The sequence below is a fragment of the Eriocheir sinensis genome, chromosome 52, assembly GCF_024679095.1.
Source record: "Eriocheir sinensis breed Jianghai 21 chromosome 52, ASM2467909v1, whole genome shotgun sequence".
Classification (NCBI taxonomy): Eukaryota; Metazoa; Arthropoda; class Malacostraca; order Decapoda; family Varunidae; genus Eriocheir; species Eriocheir sinensis.
Window position 1 is genome coordinate 11,929,676 of NC_066560.1, and position 18,511 is coordinate 11,948,186.

The 18,511-nt window shown below is 40.7% G+C and overlaps 1 protein-coding gene across 9 annotated transcripts in view; it reads left to right on the plus strand.

The window, feature by feature from the left end:
• Window positions 1-17,031, plus strand: part of LOC126983086 (kinesin-like protein KIF19) — a 60,330-nt gene extending 43,299 nt beyond the window's left edge. Inside the window, exons 6-24 of one of the 9 annotated variants that reach the window (XM_050835581.1) lie at window positions 892-984; window positions 1,945-2,049; window positions 2,308-2,445; window positions 2,865-2,987; window positions 3,101-3,327; window positions 3,880-4,058; window positions 4,985-5,139; window positions 7,009-7,080; window positions 7,806-7,865; window positions 8,098-8,251; window positions 9,002-9,019; window positions 9,463-9,578; window positions 9,917-9,975; window positions 10,623-10,721; window positions 14,396-14,539; window positions 15,137-15,232; window positions 15,600-15,674; window positions 15,881-16,059; window positions 16,254-17,031. In XM_050835581.1, the coding sequence (XP_050691538.1) occupies window positions 892-984; window positions 1,945-2,049; window positions 2,308-2,445; window positions 2,865-2,987; window positions 3,101-3,327; window positions 3,880-4,058; window positions 4,985-5,139; window positions 7,009-7,080; window positions 7,806-7,865; window positions 8,098-8,251; window positions 9,002-9,019; window positions 9,463-9,578; window positions 9,917-9,975; window positions 10,623-10,721; window positions 14,396-14,539; window positions 15,137-15,232; window positions 15,600-15,674; window positions 15,881-16,059; window positions 16,254-16,351 (2,190 nt within the window). In that variant the 3' untranslated portion in view covers window positions 16,352-17,031. The other 8 variants (XM_050835579.1, XM_050835583.1, XM_050835580.1 and 5 more) reach the window with 8 other exon arrangements.
• The last annotated feature ends 1,480 nt before the right edge of the window (window positions 17,032-18,511 follow it).

Consider the following 18,511-nt stretch of genomic DNA (forward strand, 5'->3'; position numbering starts at 1 on the left):
TTTTTTTTTAAGCATTTATTATTTTTCTTTTTATATATGTAGTAGTTATTTTTTTATGTCAGCCTGATTGCATTTTTAATTACTCTTCATTTTTCTTCTTTTTTGTCTTTCTCTCTAGTGTGCGTGTTGTGTTGCTTCAAATTGGGTCACTTATCACGTATTTTTTTTTATAGCCTATTAATGTGTTGATGATGATGATGATGATTGTGTTGATGATGATGACGTTATTTATTGAGGTGGTGGCTCTCAATGTGTTCTTTCTTATTTCTGTTTCACTATATATACTTAAGTTAAATGTCAGGTCAGCCACGATATCTCTTTCTTTAGTAGCATATATAGCTTGACCTATCGACTTTCTACCTTAAATAATCAAATAGTGCACGAAATAATTAACTATATTTAATAGAAATACCTTTGAACTTAACCTTCCTTTCCTGTTTTTTCTTATTCCTCCCCTTTCGCATTCCTCCTGTGTCATATTCCTTCCCTCCCTTTCCCCTCTCTTCTCTTCCCTTCCCTTCTCTTCCCTTACCTTCCCTTACCTTTCCTTTCCTTCCCTTTCCTTTCCTTTCCATTCCTTCCCTTCCCTTACCTTTCCCTTACCTTCCCTTTCCTTTCCTTTCCTTTCCCTTCCTTCCATCCCTTGCCTCCTTCCCTTCTTCCTTCCTTCCTTTCCTTTCCTTCCTCCTTCCTTCCTTCCTTCCCTTCCCTTTCCTTCCCTTCCCTTCCCTTCCCTTCCCTTCCCTTTCCTTCCCTTCCTTTCCCTTTCCTTTCCTTTCCTTAACCTCTCCTTCCCGTTACTGCATTATCCTTCCCCTTCTTCTCCACCCTATCCTGCCCTCCTACCTTCCCCTCCCTTCCTGCGGTCTAATCTCTCCCTCCCCGCCACAGGTGATGCGACTCCTGCAGAAGGGGAACAAGGAGAGGACCTGCGAGCCAACAGCCGCCAACAAGACCTCCTCCCGCAGCCACGCCCTCCTGCAGGTATGTTGGGAGGAGCTTATTTTCCTCTGTTCCCTCTTTTTGTGGTGAATGGAATGTAACTGGATAGACATGTCGCCCACTTCCAGCCAACTTTAGGATATAGGACTCGACATTAAGATCTAGTCATTTGAAATAATATAACAAGCAATCGGCAGGCTACAGGATGGTCCTTTTTTTTTTTTAATTAATTAAAGGTTACAACTATACGTCAACGATCGATGAATGTCTTTCTCACCCACTAAATCTCTTCTACCAACTCGCTTCCTCTACTGTGTTATAATTCTTTGTAAAATAAGCAAGAATGATAAATATTATTATAACCCTTAATGGGCGCAGGCGTGGGGAATAGGTCAGGGAGGAGGAAGTAAGAAATCGAATTTGTAAGGATATAGACTATCTGTGGGAACTATTAGTTAGGTCACCATAACTTGGGCAAGGGGAATGTTCTTTTTTTATTGTATAGATGTGATAGTTATAAGTCGAGGTAGTCAGCACATTGTCTGATATTTGATTTACATTTTTTTTTGGGGGGGGGGTATTTCGAATGTTTTTTTTTTATTATAGAGATCAATGTGACAGTTATAGGTCGAGGTAGTCAGCAAATTGTCTAATATTTGATTTACATTGAGCTTCATAAATGGACTACTTGGGTTAGGTCACCATTTATAATTGTTGGGAAAAGGGAATGCTATTTTTTATTATATAGATGTGATAGTTAGGTATAATTCAAGGTAGTCTGCAAATGTTCCTAGCTTATTGTTCCTTGTAACTAGACTGTTGTTCCTCGATTCTCAGGTGCTTCATAAATTGATTACTTGGGTTAGGTCACCATATAATTGTTGGGAAAAGGGAATGTTATTTTTTATTATATAGATGTGATAGTTATAGGTTGGGGTAGCCTGCAAATGTTCCTATAGCTTATTATTCCTTGTAACTAGACTGTTGTTCCTCGATTTTCAGGTCAATGTACGCAAGTCAGTCATCAAGGGGGTTGGGGAGCAGGTCAAGTGTGGGCGCCTGTTTATGATTGACCTCGCTGGGTCAGAGCGGGCCAAACAAACACAGGTAGTTATAACCCAATTTGAATCCATCATGTGTTTTTGCACCATTATGAGACTTTCATTTTTACTCTCTTTGCCACTATTTTAATCTCTGTTGCTTTTTTTTAATTTCTTTTTGATGTACTAACTTCTCAAACTCAATAATTTACTTTGCTCCTCTTTCTTACTTTTAAATTGTACCTGTCGTTCATTCATTTATGTATTTAGTTTTGCTTTCCTTGCTTCCCATTCTTTCAACACAGAACTACTTTCTCATACACAGAACAGAGGGAAGCGGCTGCAGGAGGGTGCCCACATCAACCGTTCCCTCCTGGCCCTTGGTAACTGCATCAATGCCCTGGCGGAGGGTCAGGCAAAGTTCGTCAACTTCAGGGACTCCAAACTGACACGTCTCCTCAAGGTACACATAAAAACAATTATGCTCTTTCTGGGACTGCAAAGGCTACAGCTGCTTTATAATCTTTCTTACATTATGCCAACATTTTACCATCTCTGCTTCATCATTCTGAATGTTATTACTTCATTGACTGGTTCTACTTTTTTCACATTCATTTACAGAATTTACTAAAACTGCATCAATAAGCAACATCTACTTTTCCTCTATAGCTGGGAGAAGAAATACTTCCTTTTATCTTGTCTAGATCTTATAAATCTTGTACCTGTGTCCTTGCTCTATTCCTGTAAAAAGGCCATTTGCATTTGCCCCTCAATCCCTGTATAGGTCTATGCACATAAATTGATTAGTTTCTGAAGTTTCAAATTACATGTATTTACAGATATGCTAACAAAAAACTGAATGATTGTTTCCTCTCTGTGCAGGATGCTCTGTCAGGCAACTGTCGAACAGTGATGGTGGCACACGTGTCACCCGCCAACAACCATCGTGAGGAGACCCGCAACACCCTCGTCTATGCTGACCGAGCCAAGAACATCTCCAAGACGGTGAAGTTTGTTAGGATATTCTAAGACTGCAGAAAAGATCATTTGCCATGCCCCTGATGCTGCACATTTACCTTGTCCTCAGCCCAACTAACAAAAGCTCTGCCCCTCAACAGATCACTTCCAACGTGGTGAACGTCGCCTCCCAAGTGACGCACTACAAGAGCATGATCATGGAACTGCAGGAAGAGGTTACGCGGCTCAAGGATAAGATCACGGATAAGCATGACTGTCCAGGCACCTTGACACAGGGCGAGATAGAGACCAACCAAATGAACACAGAGAAGCTGAGGGCCATCAAGAATGAACTGCTTGAGAACTTCCGGGAGCAGATGTTCCTCAGGTGTGTTTGCGTAGCTAATAATGGCTGTTGAAATGGAAGAATAGTTTTCATTGTCAGCAAAAGAGTCTACCTCTCCTTAGATTTCTTTTCTGTTCTCTGTAATAAATGACATCTTTTCATTGTGATTATTTTTCTATGGCAATTAATAATAGATTACAGTTAGTCCTTCACCAACCCTGACTTCAATACTGTAAAACTTCCTAGATTTTCCAATTGTAAAACATACTGCTGAAATCTGGGTCAATGCGTAGGTTTTTGAGAGGCGAAGGACCGCGTCACCTTAACAACTCACAGTCCACTCCCTTTTTCGGCATCTATTCCTTAATTGTATACCCTGTATCTTCCCACCTTGGTTATGGAAATAGGGATAACTTAACCCAGTAGCAGCGGGAAAAATGAGAAAAAATCATCACTCACACAAACCATTTCATAATATATATCAAAGCATTTGTGATCAGTTTATGTATCATCTATTTTGGGGGGTTTATATCATGGCACAAATTTGGCCCGTCGCTGCTACTGGGTTAATAATGACGTATTATGGTATTGCAGGAATAAACTAATAGACATAGACAGCAATATCCTGGCGCTGTCCATGGAGTTTGAGCGGCAGAACCTTGTGGTGTCTGAGTGGGAGGCCGAGCGTTACCGCCGGGAAAGAGGTCTCATGGACCACTCCAGGCATCATCAGGAGGAGCAGGTCATTGACATGGACACTGACAGAGAAAAAGGTAAGCTTAGGATTTTTTGGCTTTTCCTTTTTTTTCTTTTTTTTTTGCAGTAGAAGCACCAATGACAAAAATGAGAAAAAAAGAGAAAAAAAAGCTCACTTACCACTGCCTCGATAAAAGCGAGTATAGATGGGTGGCCAAAAGAGAGATCAATTTCCTAGCAGCAATCAGTTTTCTCCAAAGCTTATTTTATGTTTAACTGAATATTTTGAAGTAAGTTTTTTTTGGGGCCACAGATTCATTGTATATTTACTTAGTTAACTAGTTGTGATGTGCGTCAAATGAGCTGCACTCGTAGAATCCCGTGTTCAAGTCTCAGTTTGTCAAGTTTGGCTTAGATTGATTGATTGATAGTTTATTGTTGCAACACAACAAGGAGGGAGGAGGAGGAACATGCCCCCCCCCCCCAGCAGGGATGAGTGTGATTATACAACTATTAGTACATGTGTAGGTAGCACCATGAAACTAAAATGAGACAATGGTAGGAAGGAAAGCACAACAAGGGAGGGGGTTGAGTTCATTAAAAAAAATGTTCCATAGCTTCAAAGTTGGTTTTGGCAAAGTTATATTTCTAATTTCTGTGTTTCCTATTTTCTTCATGAGCTGTGTGTGTGTATCCACTAAGCTATGTAGGATATACAGGAAGCGAGCTATACTGGTGGGATGCCGTCTCTATATCCCAGTTTACCAAGTTTAATTTTAAATTCATTAAGAGTTTTGGCTTAAACTATCATTTTTGAGGTCATTCTAGGTGTCAATGCATCTATGACGAAAGGTATGTTTTTTTTTAATATCTTTTAGGCACCTTGTTTTCCTTATTTTCTTTGTGTGACCTGTATTTCTAGTACCTCACACAAACAGGTAATTGTTTAAATATATGCCCATGTATGTGTGAAATCGATTTTAAGTGCAGCATTTTGACCCAGACGAGGACAGTGACGATGATGAGCCCGAGGAGGTGACACAGGCGTGGGAGGACTTGATGTACCTACAGAAGGAGAAGCAGCGCTATGCCGAGATGAGGGAGAAGGTGGAGCATGAGATGGAGGAGGTGAAGAAGCGTTCCCAGCGCATCGAGGAGGTGGGTGACAAATGGAAGGCTGGAAAATGGCTGTTTTACCAAGTGTGCTGAGATTTTTCCTTATTCACTTTTCACACTTTGTCAATATATAAATGTTTTAATGCATGGTTACTTCGTGAATGTAAGCATTTTGCATTGAAAGTGGCTTATTTACGGTGATATTAAAATCTAGTAATGTCTTGCTCTGGTGTAATGTCTCGGGTTTGTTTTGTATGGCACGCAAGTCTGTATTGGTTGCAATCATATAATTTATTCATAGTAATAAAAGGGTTATTGCTTTCAAAGTAGATTTAAGTATTTAACTAGGTAATAGGGTGGTGGGTGGGAAAGTTTCCTGAAAAATAGAAACTTTCCAAGGAAAGTTTCTGGGAATTTTCAGGGCCCGTGAATTTTGTGAATTACAGTACATATTGGGAATTTTCAAATTTTTCACACGTGTATTTGTATTAATAAACGAACCACTCAAACCCATGATAGCCAGCACCTTATGGTATGAATCAACACTTTGTTGTATAGAAAGTCTCATTAGTAAGGAAGCATAAATGAATTTTCTGAGTCGAGACCTGTGGTAACTGTTTTGGGTTTTGTTAGGTTAAGGTTAGGTTATGTTTAGGGTATCTTCAAACACATGATAGCCAGCACCTTATGGTATAAATCAACAAAGAATGACATCACTTTGTTGTATAGAAAGTCTCATTAGTAAGGAAGCATAAATGAATTTTCTGAGTCAAGACCTATAGTGACTGTTGGGTGTTTTGTTAGGTTAGGTTAATTGGAGGGTGACATGATCCTCAATAGGCGTCACTTAAACAACCCTGCCTGCGCCACCACCGGGCTGAGGGACATTCACTAACAGCGCCCTAAAGCTGAGGTCTATAGAGGCAACAATAACTGCAGCCTCAGAAAAAAAAGATCAAATTAAGGCACCATAGTAAAGCTTATAAATTTTTCTCACTTCTCAAAGTTCCAGAAAATTCCCCAAATTCCCATGGAAAGTTTCCCAGTTCAAAATTCCCGGGAATTTTACAAGCCTAGTGGTGAGCACGTTTATCCCATCACTGCAAACACTTAAATCTGTGCAGGTGACCAGAGAGCCACCTGGTAAATCTGCTTGGCCAATGTTGTATTTGAAACTAAAGCTATAAACTATAATTTATTGTTTAATATCCTTTTCAGTTCTTTCATTTATACAGTATCTATGATATTTTTTCCTTGGAGTGTTCTTCATGATGGAAGGCTCAGCAGAGAGTTTGTTGCAATCCTTTCAGAGACACTCCTTAATTTGTATCTCATTCTCCTTCTTCCTCTCTATTATTTGTCTAATTTTATATTTTCTTTTATTCCCATTTGCCAATAATGAATAAAATTTCTTTTGTTCATATCTCACGCAAGTGCACTCCATAATTCAGTTCCATGTTTACTAACAGTTAATGTATCTTTTGCTTACTCCTGAATATCATGTAGCGGATGGGAGACTTTCTAAACTATTTAAGTATAGCTCAGCACTGGATTCTGTTTTTATTTATTTATTTATTATTTTTTTTGGAAAAACTGAAGGAAAGGCAATACCTCTCCTTTGCTGAGTTAGAAGATCTGTAAGACTTTCTTCTCTGCTCAATTTTTAGAAGTTATTTGATGAAAACATCATGATGTTCTGCTCACAGTTCTTTTAGAGAAACAAAGGAGATATATCACCTCTGCCTCTGCCTTGCTGGAGGAATGGACAGGCATGTAGTACAGTGCTGCCCTCACCTTACATATAGTTTGGAATGTCTCCTTTTCTGAGCACTGTAATTCATGTCTCTTTATATAAGAGTGTTCTGTGTCAGGCAGTTATCTCACAGGATTCCTTCATGCTCCCATTCACAGCTCTTGATCTTGCGTATAAGATGCAGAATGAGAATGAGAGCTTGCCGCAGGCTGGTTGGTATGTGGTGTGAGGTAGGGGACACAGCTCTGTGGAATATGCTGCTCCACCACTCCACCATCACACATAGGCATGAACCAAGTGAAGGCCCTGGAAAATTTATTTGTAATATGTAATACATGCAACTGTGATGAAATTAACAGTAAAATAGTTAGTATATTATTGTTTCACTTCATATTTGCTCTATCTGTGAAATTCTATAAGCTGTGCAGCAGAGCTGTTTGATGCGTTTATCAGATGGTGGGGCCGTGGTGGGGCGTTGCTTTGGTGGTAGTGTGGCAAGAGGGTTTTCTGTGCCGGAGGTGGTGGAGGTGGAGGTGGCTGGGAGGCAGTGTGGTGGTGGAGGTGGTGGTGGTGGAGGTGGCTGGGAGGCAGTGTGGTGGTGGAGGGCTCTTGTATTTAACTGATCTAGTAGTCTTAGGCTTTTTACTTTTATATTTATTTCCATACATGCTTGATTTTTTTTGTAGTATTAGAGTTTTTTAAAATACTTCAGATATTTGTAGTTTGTAGCTTGTAGGGGAGCAGGTGCCTGCTTGTCTCTTATGATTAAGCAGCTGCTTCATAAGAAATAGAGTTCATTGTTGTGTTGCATGTTGGGAGCATATATATGTTCTGTGAGGACTTTTTATCCCAATAACTGCTTGTTTTCTCATAATAATGTGTGATTTGGAATATTTTAGACTATCTTACTAGTGTTGTGTTCATGGTAGTCAAGTGAGTGTTTCTGTACCCACAGGCCCTGCCCAACAACATCACCAACGATGAGCAGAAGGAGATCATCTCACTCCTCTGTAAGGTAAGCACTTACTGGTACCAATCTTTCTAGAGGGAAATGGAATTTATTGATACATCAGAAGAATATGATAACTACAAAACTAAATTGATATGCATTCATGGTTACATAGAATCTGAACCATTAAAAATTCCATTGTAAAAGTTTTAGCTGGCATATATTTGTTGATTTAATTAGTCTCTTTTTCCTTCAACATTAATTGCCAAGGTTCATGTGAGGTGTGGTTGACCCACAGGTTCATGAGCTGGAGATTCAGAAGGTGGAGATGCGGAGCGAGGCGCTGCTGAAGGAACACGAGCTGCAACGGCGGGAGCTGGTCATCATGCGCTACGACAGGCAGCGCTCCCTCTGTGACCAGATCATCACACGCCAACGCCAGATGCTGGATGGTGAGGCTTGTGGTGTCTTTCCTTGAAATTCCCTCATTGTTTTCAAAGTTACCCTTCCTAAACTTTTGCTCCTGGCATCTTTCTTGGTCCTGCAATAATTTTTTTCATTTCAGGTTACTCTTTCTGAAACTTTTCACCTTTTCATCTTTTTCCACATGTTTCCGTCTCCAACTTTTGTTTTCCTTCCCATGTTATATTATGTAACTGATGTATCACACGGGCATGCATGAGTTGAAGGCCCTGATGCCTCGGTGGGGCAGTGGTTAGCATGCAGGCCCGGGTCCATTCTCAGCCTGGGGCAGTTGGCACCCAGGTGTTCCTCTTCCTCCTTTGGACTGGTCAATAAATGGGCACTTGGGGAAACCTGGGAAAGGTGAACTGTGTTAACTTGATGCCACTCTGGCCGTGTCCCAGGGTAGCGGGCTTTACACCCACCACAGGCGTTAGAGCTGAGGTGATGGAGATGAGTGCTGATACAATGTGTGGCTGTAGTTCAAGCCCCTAACTCTTACCACACACCTGAACATTATAAAGCTGGTTATATGTTGCATGATTTTATGTTACATTTTAGACTGCATCATATTGTCTGTTTCTGTAAAATTTATTTCTCTAAAGGCAAATGTACATTCTTAAACCATTAAATTTTAAGTTAAGCTTCTTTTAGAATGTATATTGAAAGTAGAATAAGTACTATAAAATATGCCGCTGTGCACAAGTTATTCCTGTCTACATTGTACATTCCTTTCCCAGTCCTTCATGAAGGTTCAGGTAAGATGGCATGGAGAGATTCAACTTGTGTCCAGACCAGTCCTTGTAGCATAGTTACTGTTTGCTGGATTCATCATCAGCACAAACTGTCTGGAGTCAACATTAGCTTTAGGGCACTTGAAATATTACACCACCACCACCACCACCACATTTTCACTTCATTCTCTGTTCCAATATTTTTATATATTTTTTTATTTTTTCAACAGTAATGGAAGTAACTCAAGGGCAAAAACCAACAAAAAATGAGCCCGCAAAAAACTTTACTCTAGCCACACACACTTCTGCCACTCATTTCCTTCACTCATATGCTTGACATCATGTGATAGTGTGTTACTGTGTGCATGTATACTCAAAGGACAGTGTTGAATTCCTTCATAGATGAATCTCATTTCATCACATGTAAATCTGCTTTGTTCCCTCTGAGATGAGTTTTGCCTTCCCAGAAATACAACCCCACATGCCTCCTGAGTTGCTGGAGCTGTATCAGATGTACCAGGCGGAGGCCCAGTGTGTCAATGGGGAACGTGACGGAAAATTTGACATCCACAACATGCTGAGGGTGAGTGTTAACCCGTCCGCTGCGATTGGCACGGATTTGGCTTTCACTGGTAGCCTGGTAACACATACTCCTATGTCTTTCTCTGCCCCTGTGGTGGATAGTGGAGTGTTTCTCATGTGGTATTGGTATGCTGGATATCCCCTCCCAAAAGTGCATGACTACATTTTACTTCATTGAATTGTAGCAGCCACTTTTTGTTCCATTCCTGTAACTTGGTGATGTTTTCTTGTAGGAAATTTGTAGTCAAGGGGTTAAGTGTTACATTGGAATTTATGAAATACAAGATACATGAGTTTGTGTCCACATCATATACTGACCAAATACCTCTTTATTGACAGTCTCACTCCGTCTTGTCGCTGAGAGACCCCAATGAAAGGCTGCCACCCATCAACACCAGGTGGGTCTCTGGCTCCAGTGTTTGTTGAGTATTGATAATGTTTCGGTAATGATCAATGTTGCCCTCAAAGGAAGCACAGTGTGGGAATATCTTCGAGCAGGAGTGGCTTGAAAAATGAGGAAACGAGAATAGACAATAAAATGGGGTTTCTGAAGCTAATAGAGGCTTGACCTGTAACTATCCTTATAATGGAGACCTGAAGAAGAGGCAACTTATTCGTATGCAAAGAGAAGTGCTTCACTGTGTCGAGCGTTTTCATAGGTTTAGTGTTTAACCTGTCCACTGCAATTGACACAGATTCGTCTTTCACTGGTAGCCTGGTAACATATACTCCCAGGTCTTATTCTGCCTCTGTGGTGGATAGTGGAGTGTTTCCCATGTGGTATTGGTATGCTGGATATCCCCTCCCAAGGTGCATGACTACATTTTTCTTCATTGAATTGTAGCTGCCACTTTTTGTTCCATTCCTCTAGCTTGGTGATGTCTTCTTGTAGGAAATCCGCTGTCAAGGGGTAAATAAAAGGATGCTAACATGAATTTGTGTATTTCTGGAGAGTTTCTGGCTGTGTTTGAAGGGTAACATATGTTTTTATAACTAATACAAACTGTGTTGTCTCCAGTTTAGCTTATCCTTAATCTTACCGCAGGGAGCCAGAGAGACTTTTTGACCGCCCAGCGCGCCGCCGCCACAGCCTTGGAGACGAGGCCCGGGCGGAGAGTGTCCTCAGCCTGCGCAGCCCCACCAGGTACCTTCCCCTCCTCAGGCTCCTCCTCCTCCCATCTTCCTCATATTACCTGTTTTCTACCATATTTTCTCTTTTATCAGCCATTATTTACCATCCTTCCCTCCCACAATCTCCAGGCTCTTCAGGATTATGGGCTTCTCATCTTCCACGTTGTCATTTTATGTAGTATTTTCTGCCATTTTATTTGGTATTTTCACTCTTCCGTTAGATTTCATTCACCAGGCACCTTCCTATCTCAGGCTCTGGACTTCACTTGATTTTTGGTTTCTTTGGTGTTTAGTTTTGTGGTCATAGTTTTTCCTGATGTAACTAGTAGTGAATGGATTGCAGAAATTAATCTTTTATGGTGCTGGCTAATCACAGTCACTTCATTGATTGTAATATGCTATCCCGTACCTGATAATTCTTTTTTCTTTATGCATGTCAGAGATACATATCATTGTGAGACAAGTGAGGGCTGACTATGTTGCAATAACTCCTTGTCTTTTTAGCTTGAATGAGTGAAGACAATGAAAAGAAATCTGTTGGCATATTTTGAGAACCTGTTGTCATGTAGTCACCACTAGGAAATATCTTCTCCTAAAGCTCATACTTGCTTCTGTCCCACTTAATAACCCTTTTTAAAATATATAACCATGGATTCTTTATGGAAAGGTTAAGAAAATGTCAGGCTGGTTTATTTTTATCCTTCTGGCTATGTGAGTAATAGAAGTAGCTATTCATGCAGCAGTAGTTAGTCTTTCATATGACAGTAGTCTAGTCTGAGGTATACTTTCAACTGTAAAACATAATGCAATGAATTTAAGTGCTTGGAATCCTGAACATGTAGTTGCATGTTATCTTAAAATAGAGTTAATGCTATCTGTGGGTGGTGTGCTAGTTGCCATGGGTGGTGCATAGCGTCCAGTGGTGGTGTTGACCTGCTCACCCCCAGGTGGTCAGTGGCATGCCCACCTGCACATTGGTGTGTGTTTAAAGCTCTCACACAGTTGTGTATTTCCTAACATATTGAGAACTAACTCTATCTTTAAAGGATGCTTTGGCTACAGTGATGAACACTCATTAATCCTTGGGCACTGGGTACTGTTATAACACATCAGCAGCCTTGACCATAGCTATAATGTAGTTATAAAACACAAGCCATTTCCTGCTGGAATATTTCAGTGAATGTGGCAAAAACAGGCCACATGTGATTCTGCCGTTGTCGGGGTAAATTTAAGCAATTAGTAATTTTGTCCTGTCAGTCAGTTCTATCCTATCAGTCAGCTGTCGAGATGAAAGTCATGTAAAATCCTTGAAGTCTACAGAGAAAAATACATCACATCAAATTCATTCATTCAAATCAAACTCATTGAGCTCATAAAAAAAAAGAAGTGTCTGGTGCCTATGCCTACTAAAGTGGGCAGTATGGCAAGGGAGTTGCATAAAGAAATACCCACAGCCTAGTGGTTAAAGACCTAAGCTCGCCCAGAGCACCTTTCAGCAAGTACTATTGTATTCTGACATATTTCCAAAATAATATTTATGGAAATGCACACTGTATGAGGAGCTGCATGCCTAAAGAGAGTATGCTCTGTCTGTGACCTGCTGATAATATATGATGTAAGTAGCTAAGGATTTGTAAGTATAGATATTTTTGTGTATATCCCCCATGTGTTAGTTTTGCATAGCTGAGCTTCAACCTTAAAGTCCCTGTGTGAGCTCCTGAACCCTCCAACAACTGCCAACCCTCTTGTCTCCAGCAGTTCTGCGGGCTCCGGCCGGGACAGCTTGCCTCCGCTTGCTCATTATAACTCCGGTTCTGTGTCAGCACGGACCCTCCACTCCACTGCCCACCATCCTTATGACCTGCCTCCGTCACGGGGCTCCAACACCTCCTCCACCACCATGCCCTCCCTTGTCCACCCAACCTCCCCCAACCTGACCCCACTCTCTGCTAGGTCAGAGGGTGTCCCACAGCACCTGCCGCCTATCTCTGCTTCTCGCTAAGCCCTTAGGGGTTGCTCTAGTTCATTATAAAGACTGATGGCTCTTTAGTGGAACATACGCCTCCCTGGAATGTACAGCAACAACTGGAGCCCAGCCCACTAATCATAGGAAGCATCTCAGAACTGCCATGCAACAGCCTGATGTAGTAACAGGCAAATACATGGCTGGATCTTTTTCAAACTATATGATCTAGGGTGAATCCAGCTTTCCTTCACCATATTAATGAATCTCTGAAGCCTTGAAATAACTTGATCCGTGACTACAGCACTACTGCATGTTGCTTTTCATTGTCTAAAAAATGTCAGCATGAAAAGATTGGCACATAACTTATCGCATAAATTTTCTGTTTTTTCTTCAGCCCTGATGCTCTATGCTTCTTGTCTGCTTGCATAGATTTGAAAAGATCATTCTGTGGCATGTGTTGTTTGCTTACTCTCTTGGTGTTTTAACGCTGCACCTCCATCCACACCACCACTGTGCAGCCATTCTATGCACCAGGTAAGGTTGGTTGCCTCATTCATTAATGCAGTTATTTAAAAAAAATCATCAGTCATTCTTTTATTAGGGAATGACTGCAGCAGTAATTCAGTGATTAATACTTTCTGTAACATTTATTTATTCTTTTCCAAACATTGATTCCTCTTATCAAAATCATTTTTCTCAATTTGCCTTATGATTTAGTCTGCTTACATCTTAAGAGCAAATCTGTATAGTAAAAGCTGTTGCATAGAAAAAGAAAAAAACCTGAATTACTGGATTTCAATAATTTTTTGACAAACTTGCAGTGAGTTTCTTTTTCATGTGATGGCTTATTTATTGGATTTGTTTGTCAACCCATCATGAACAATGGACAGATTTGCAATTGAAAGAGATGCTTCAAACCTCCTAACCCTGCTGCCAAATGCACTTGCTTTGCCATTAAACCAGAATTCAACCGACTGTATATACAAGTCACTTGTCATGGACCTCAAAGGGTTGGCTGTTGGTGCACACAAGACTAGTGCCACAACCATCCCTTGCGAGACTCAGCATCCGTAGCCTGTGTCTCGGCATAATGTATCTGTTGTTAGAAAAATGAATTTGAATAACTAATGTTGTAAATGACCCTTACAATCTTACAATTACAAGCCATGGATGAGAGAAAGGAGGCCGTTTACCAAATAGGCAACAAATGCTTGTGCTATAATGCCACTTGTAAGCTGAAACCGGTACAGTTAAAGTAATTAATTATACAAATAGATGTTTTTCCAAGGTGGCCAAATTAGCTGCTAAGTGTGGTTGTGTGTATAGAGGTTCTTAATTATGAAGTGACATCCCATAGTCATGCCTGGTTCATTATGCAGTCGATGTTTGGTGTATTTGCCTGTCTGTTCAACATGTCCTGTTTCTTTTAGGATCTCCGCTCTGGGTAAAGAGACATGATATGGCCACAAGTGTCCTTGCTAAGTCATGGGCTCTTAACCCCTTTATCCCTTTGTTTATCTGTAATGCCAAACATTTCTTTGACAAAATTTCTTTTTATAAACATGGATCACCAATGCTGTCGTACATTTTGATGATAAAGCCAGGGTACAGTAGGCTAGAGAGAGCAGGTCAAGTGGCAGTGTGGGGACAAGTTAATTGGTGCCCTTCGCGGCCACACCCACCCACACCTGTTCCCCTCCACCTCCCCATGTGTGTGGCAGTTCGGCGAGCTCCTCAGCCCCCGGCACAGCTCCCAGCTCCCGTGTCCCCTCCCTGCCCCCCATCAGAGGTGCAGCTCCCTCCACAGCCCCAAACATCCTGCCCGAGGGTCACTCTGGCTTCAAGAACAACAATTCACTCCTCAGGTGAGATTATTCAGTGTACTGAGCCTTTTTATGTGACTTTGTATGGCCTCATCGTTAAGTGTTTTGTGAATTAAGGAAGTCTGCTGCGTAATCTGAATTTAAATGGCTTTGTTTTACATTCCAAGTTTTAGTGGGCATTCAGGAGCATTGGATGGCTATGCTAAAAGAGAATTTAGCTTTTATTGGTTGGGTAAACTGTCATACTGTGAGACTTTTTGGACATGTGATAAGAATGAATGATGATAATGCAATGAGTGTATAAGGGCAAGAGAAAGGAAGAGGGTATCAGGTGGAATCCTCCAAGAAAATTGATCAATGAAGAGTGTTGACAACCAAGGGATTGAATGTGCAGAAAGGGTGTAGCAGAATTGGTAAAATTGGTAACATGCCATGGCGACTCATTTTAGGGAAGTTTTCATGGGGGGACATGGTGTTGGATATGGAGGTAAATTATTTTCATCAATGTTTGTTTATCTTTCTTACATAACTGAATTTGATACATGTATTGGATAGTTTTTTATTTTTTTTGCCTCTTGATCGTGGACCCTTCATCTCTCCTGGTATTAGGAGTTGGGCTAATTTATGTTATTTCATCAGACGGCGTGGACCAGGTGACCCCCACTCAGTGACTGACCCCAACGACAACTTGACGGATCCAGGCTCTCCGGGGTCGTACGGGTCTTTCCGTAAAAAGTGAGTGAATATGTTTTGGCAGCAGCATCATGAAAATTACTGCAGCAATAACAGTGCCTCTAGATTGATTGAAGAAACCTCTTTTGATATGAAGGTAGACAATTTAGAATACATGTTGTTATGTTTAGCTCTTTTATTCTTTCTTGGTACTTGTTGATAAGTAGTTGTAGTTATGCACATATACCTGCTGTCATAGATAGATTTTGTCTGCTTATATGTTTTGGCAAACTTTATTGATTTCATAACAAAATATGTTCTGGAAGCATTATGTTATATGTGGTCACTCTGGAGGTCAAGGATGTGCTTGAGCAGGTGCTGATGCTTGTAGTCAGTGTTGCTGCATGCTTAGTTGGGAAACTGCTTGCAGGTCACTGGCAGACCCAAGTGATGACAGCCTCTCAATGGTCAGTGTGCGGCTGGACAGTCCCCCCCGCAAGGCCAGGTATGTCTGAATAGTTTGTCGTCGTTAATGACTTCACTTGTATGTCCTTGCAAAAGTTATGAGAATTGCATTGCAGTGTGGGATTGCCAAGATGACGGAGGAGTACTAGTACATACCTCCTTTCCACAAATAGTGTGGGTAAATTGTTCTGTCTTTAAAACGGTTGTATTTGTTCTAATATTTCAAAGGGGTCATTTCCACTTAAGGTCCCGTGTCAGGCAGTCGCTCCTTCAGCCACAGCCGAGGCGTCGTCACGGGTCAGCATCCTCCAGTGAAGGGGAGTCACCTGCTCCTGGGCACCGCAGCAAAGCCTCCAAAGTGGCCCACACCCGCCGTCGAGGCAACAGCCTCAGCCGGCTGGAAAACCTGAGTCAGCCGGGAATGTGTGAGTCACTTACCTTCAGTTTTCACTCACTAACTTTCATTGTGAGTTGCATGACCTGCACAAGGCAGGGTGAAGCACCCATTTTTAGAAGGGAAGTACTAAATAGAATCTGTGACTAAATTTACTGAACTATATTTAATGAATCAAGTTTTGATTCCTTGCAAATCAGTTTTTACAACACTCATTTATTGCAGGGCCATCAGGCAACCCAAGAAGACAAAGCATTCCTGTGCGTCGCCGCCGTGCAGCAGACGATGCCTTCCCTGTGGCGTATGCACTCCATCGCTACTGAGCCAAGCAGAGAGGCGCCTTGTCAGCCTTCTGCTATTGTGGCCAGTGGTTTAGTGTGACCTGCATATTAAGAGTTCTAGAGTTGGTGGAGTCTATCCAGTAATGTTCTGTCCAGCAGTGCAAACTAGTCATAATTTTAAGGAAAAGTGGCATGGCAGTCTGTCTTGTACATAGTTGTCAAATTCTATGACTAATCATTAAGGAATTAGGATCCAAAACAGTTTTACTGTTTCATTCTAGCATAGCTAGATAACTGTAATTATGTTTACTGTATATAATACTGCACTGAAGTGATCAGAAGGTAGAAATTAAGTTCTTCACACAAAACAGCAGTGTAACTGTTAATGTTGTGTGAGGGAGTGAGTATCATGCCTCACACTACTAAAAAGTTAGGGCCAAAATTCCAGAAGTGCATGACTTACATGATTTGAGGATTTTTTCTCCCAACTTTATGTATGTGTTATGACAACTAAGTTTACAGGTCAAGTCAAGGGCAAAGCTGCTATTATGATAGTGTTGGCTGCCTGTGGTGGGTGTTGGGTAGTCTGTATATGAACACCTGCAGTATTCCTCGCCTCTTGGAGGATTATTAACAACCATCTGTCAGGGCTCAGGAGGCTGCAAGTGGGATGGGGTGGCAAGATTAGAAGTGAGAGTTAAGCTTACTTCCTGTTGGGTCTCATCTTTTATATATCTATAAATCTATATATCTATCTATATCTATATTTATATCTATCTATCTATCTATCTATCTATCTATCTATCTATCTATCTATCTATCTATCTATCTATATATATATATATATATATATATATATATATATATATATATATATATATATATATATATATATATATATATATATATATATATATATATATATATATATATATATATATATATATATATATCCAGACCCAGGACCCACGGGATGTGACCCCCAGGATGTTGGCATACCCCCAGGCACATAAAGGAGTCTCTTCGCTCCCCCTGCTCTCTCTGTTTATAAGTTGTAGGCCATTCAAACAAAGGCCGCCCAAGTTTAATCTGGAAATAAAGAATTGTCATTTCTTTTGTATTTTGTTTTAACCTTAAAATATTGCAGTAATTTGAAGAATTCCACTTCTGTAGATATACAGGAGTTTGTGGAATAAGCAAGATATGAGGAAAGGCATGACTTGTGAGAGATCTCAGTGCATTCCCATCTGGTTGGCTTGCTGCCGGTGATGGTGCAAGGCAAAGCCTATGGGACCCATGAAGTTGTGAGGGGCCTTCTAACATGGCCTCTCAGAGATAAAGATATGGGTCTCTTGAGAATGTCACCAGAGTAGGTGGATTTTGAGGTTTTCAGTACACTGAAATGTTATATTCTTACCCAGTATTAGCAAATACTTACAGAAACTGAACATCCCTTTGTGCTCATAATACATTGCAGCATATCATAACTATATATTAATTACAGTAAGACTACAGTTATATTACAATAATAGAAGGAAAGTAAAATAGTGTAATTTTGTCTCTCTTTATGCTTCAACTCACTGTAACAAAGTTAAGCTTGCATTTAATTTTCAGTTAGTTTTGAAATACACACATTTTTTATTTTTTTGGCAGATATGTACCAATCAGGGGGAAAGTAATGCCTCAAGACTGCCAAGAAAATAAAACTCCCGCACAGCATTCACTTACTGCAGGTGGGGACGTGTCGGGAGTGACACTCACCTGTCATGGCGCCAGTTTGCAGAAGTTTTTACTTTCTTGCCAATTTTGGCGACCTCCTTTCTTCCTTATCAGTACTTGTTACGTACCAAAAAATTGGAAATATTGGCTGATTTTGAAACTGTGACTGTAAATTCAATATGAGCTAAACGGAGTTACAGAGAGTTGAACCAATAAAAGGGGGACAAAATGTTTAGTCATATTTTCCTTCTATTATCTTAATAACAATGAGGTCAATGTAATTGATTTACATGATCAATGTATCATGAACATGATGGTGGACTCAATTTTCCTCAATATTATTTGGAAATTTGCTAATGCATATCAGGTAAAAGTACAGCTTATGGTGTCCACCTTTGGTAATGCTTCTGAGAAAAAAAAAAGCAGTATAGGAAGCTTAGAGTGTAATGTGTGGTGGAGGTTTGTAAAGGTGCAGCTCCTTCA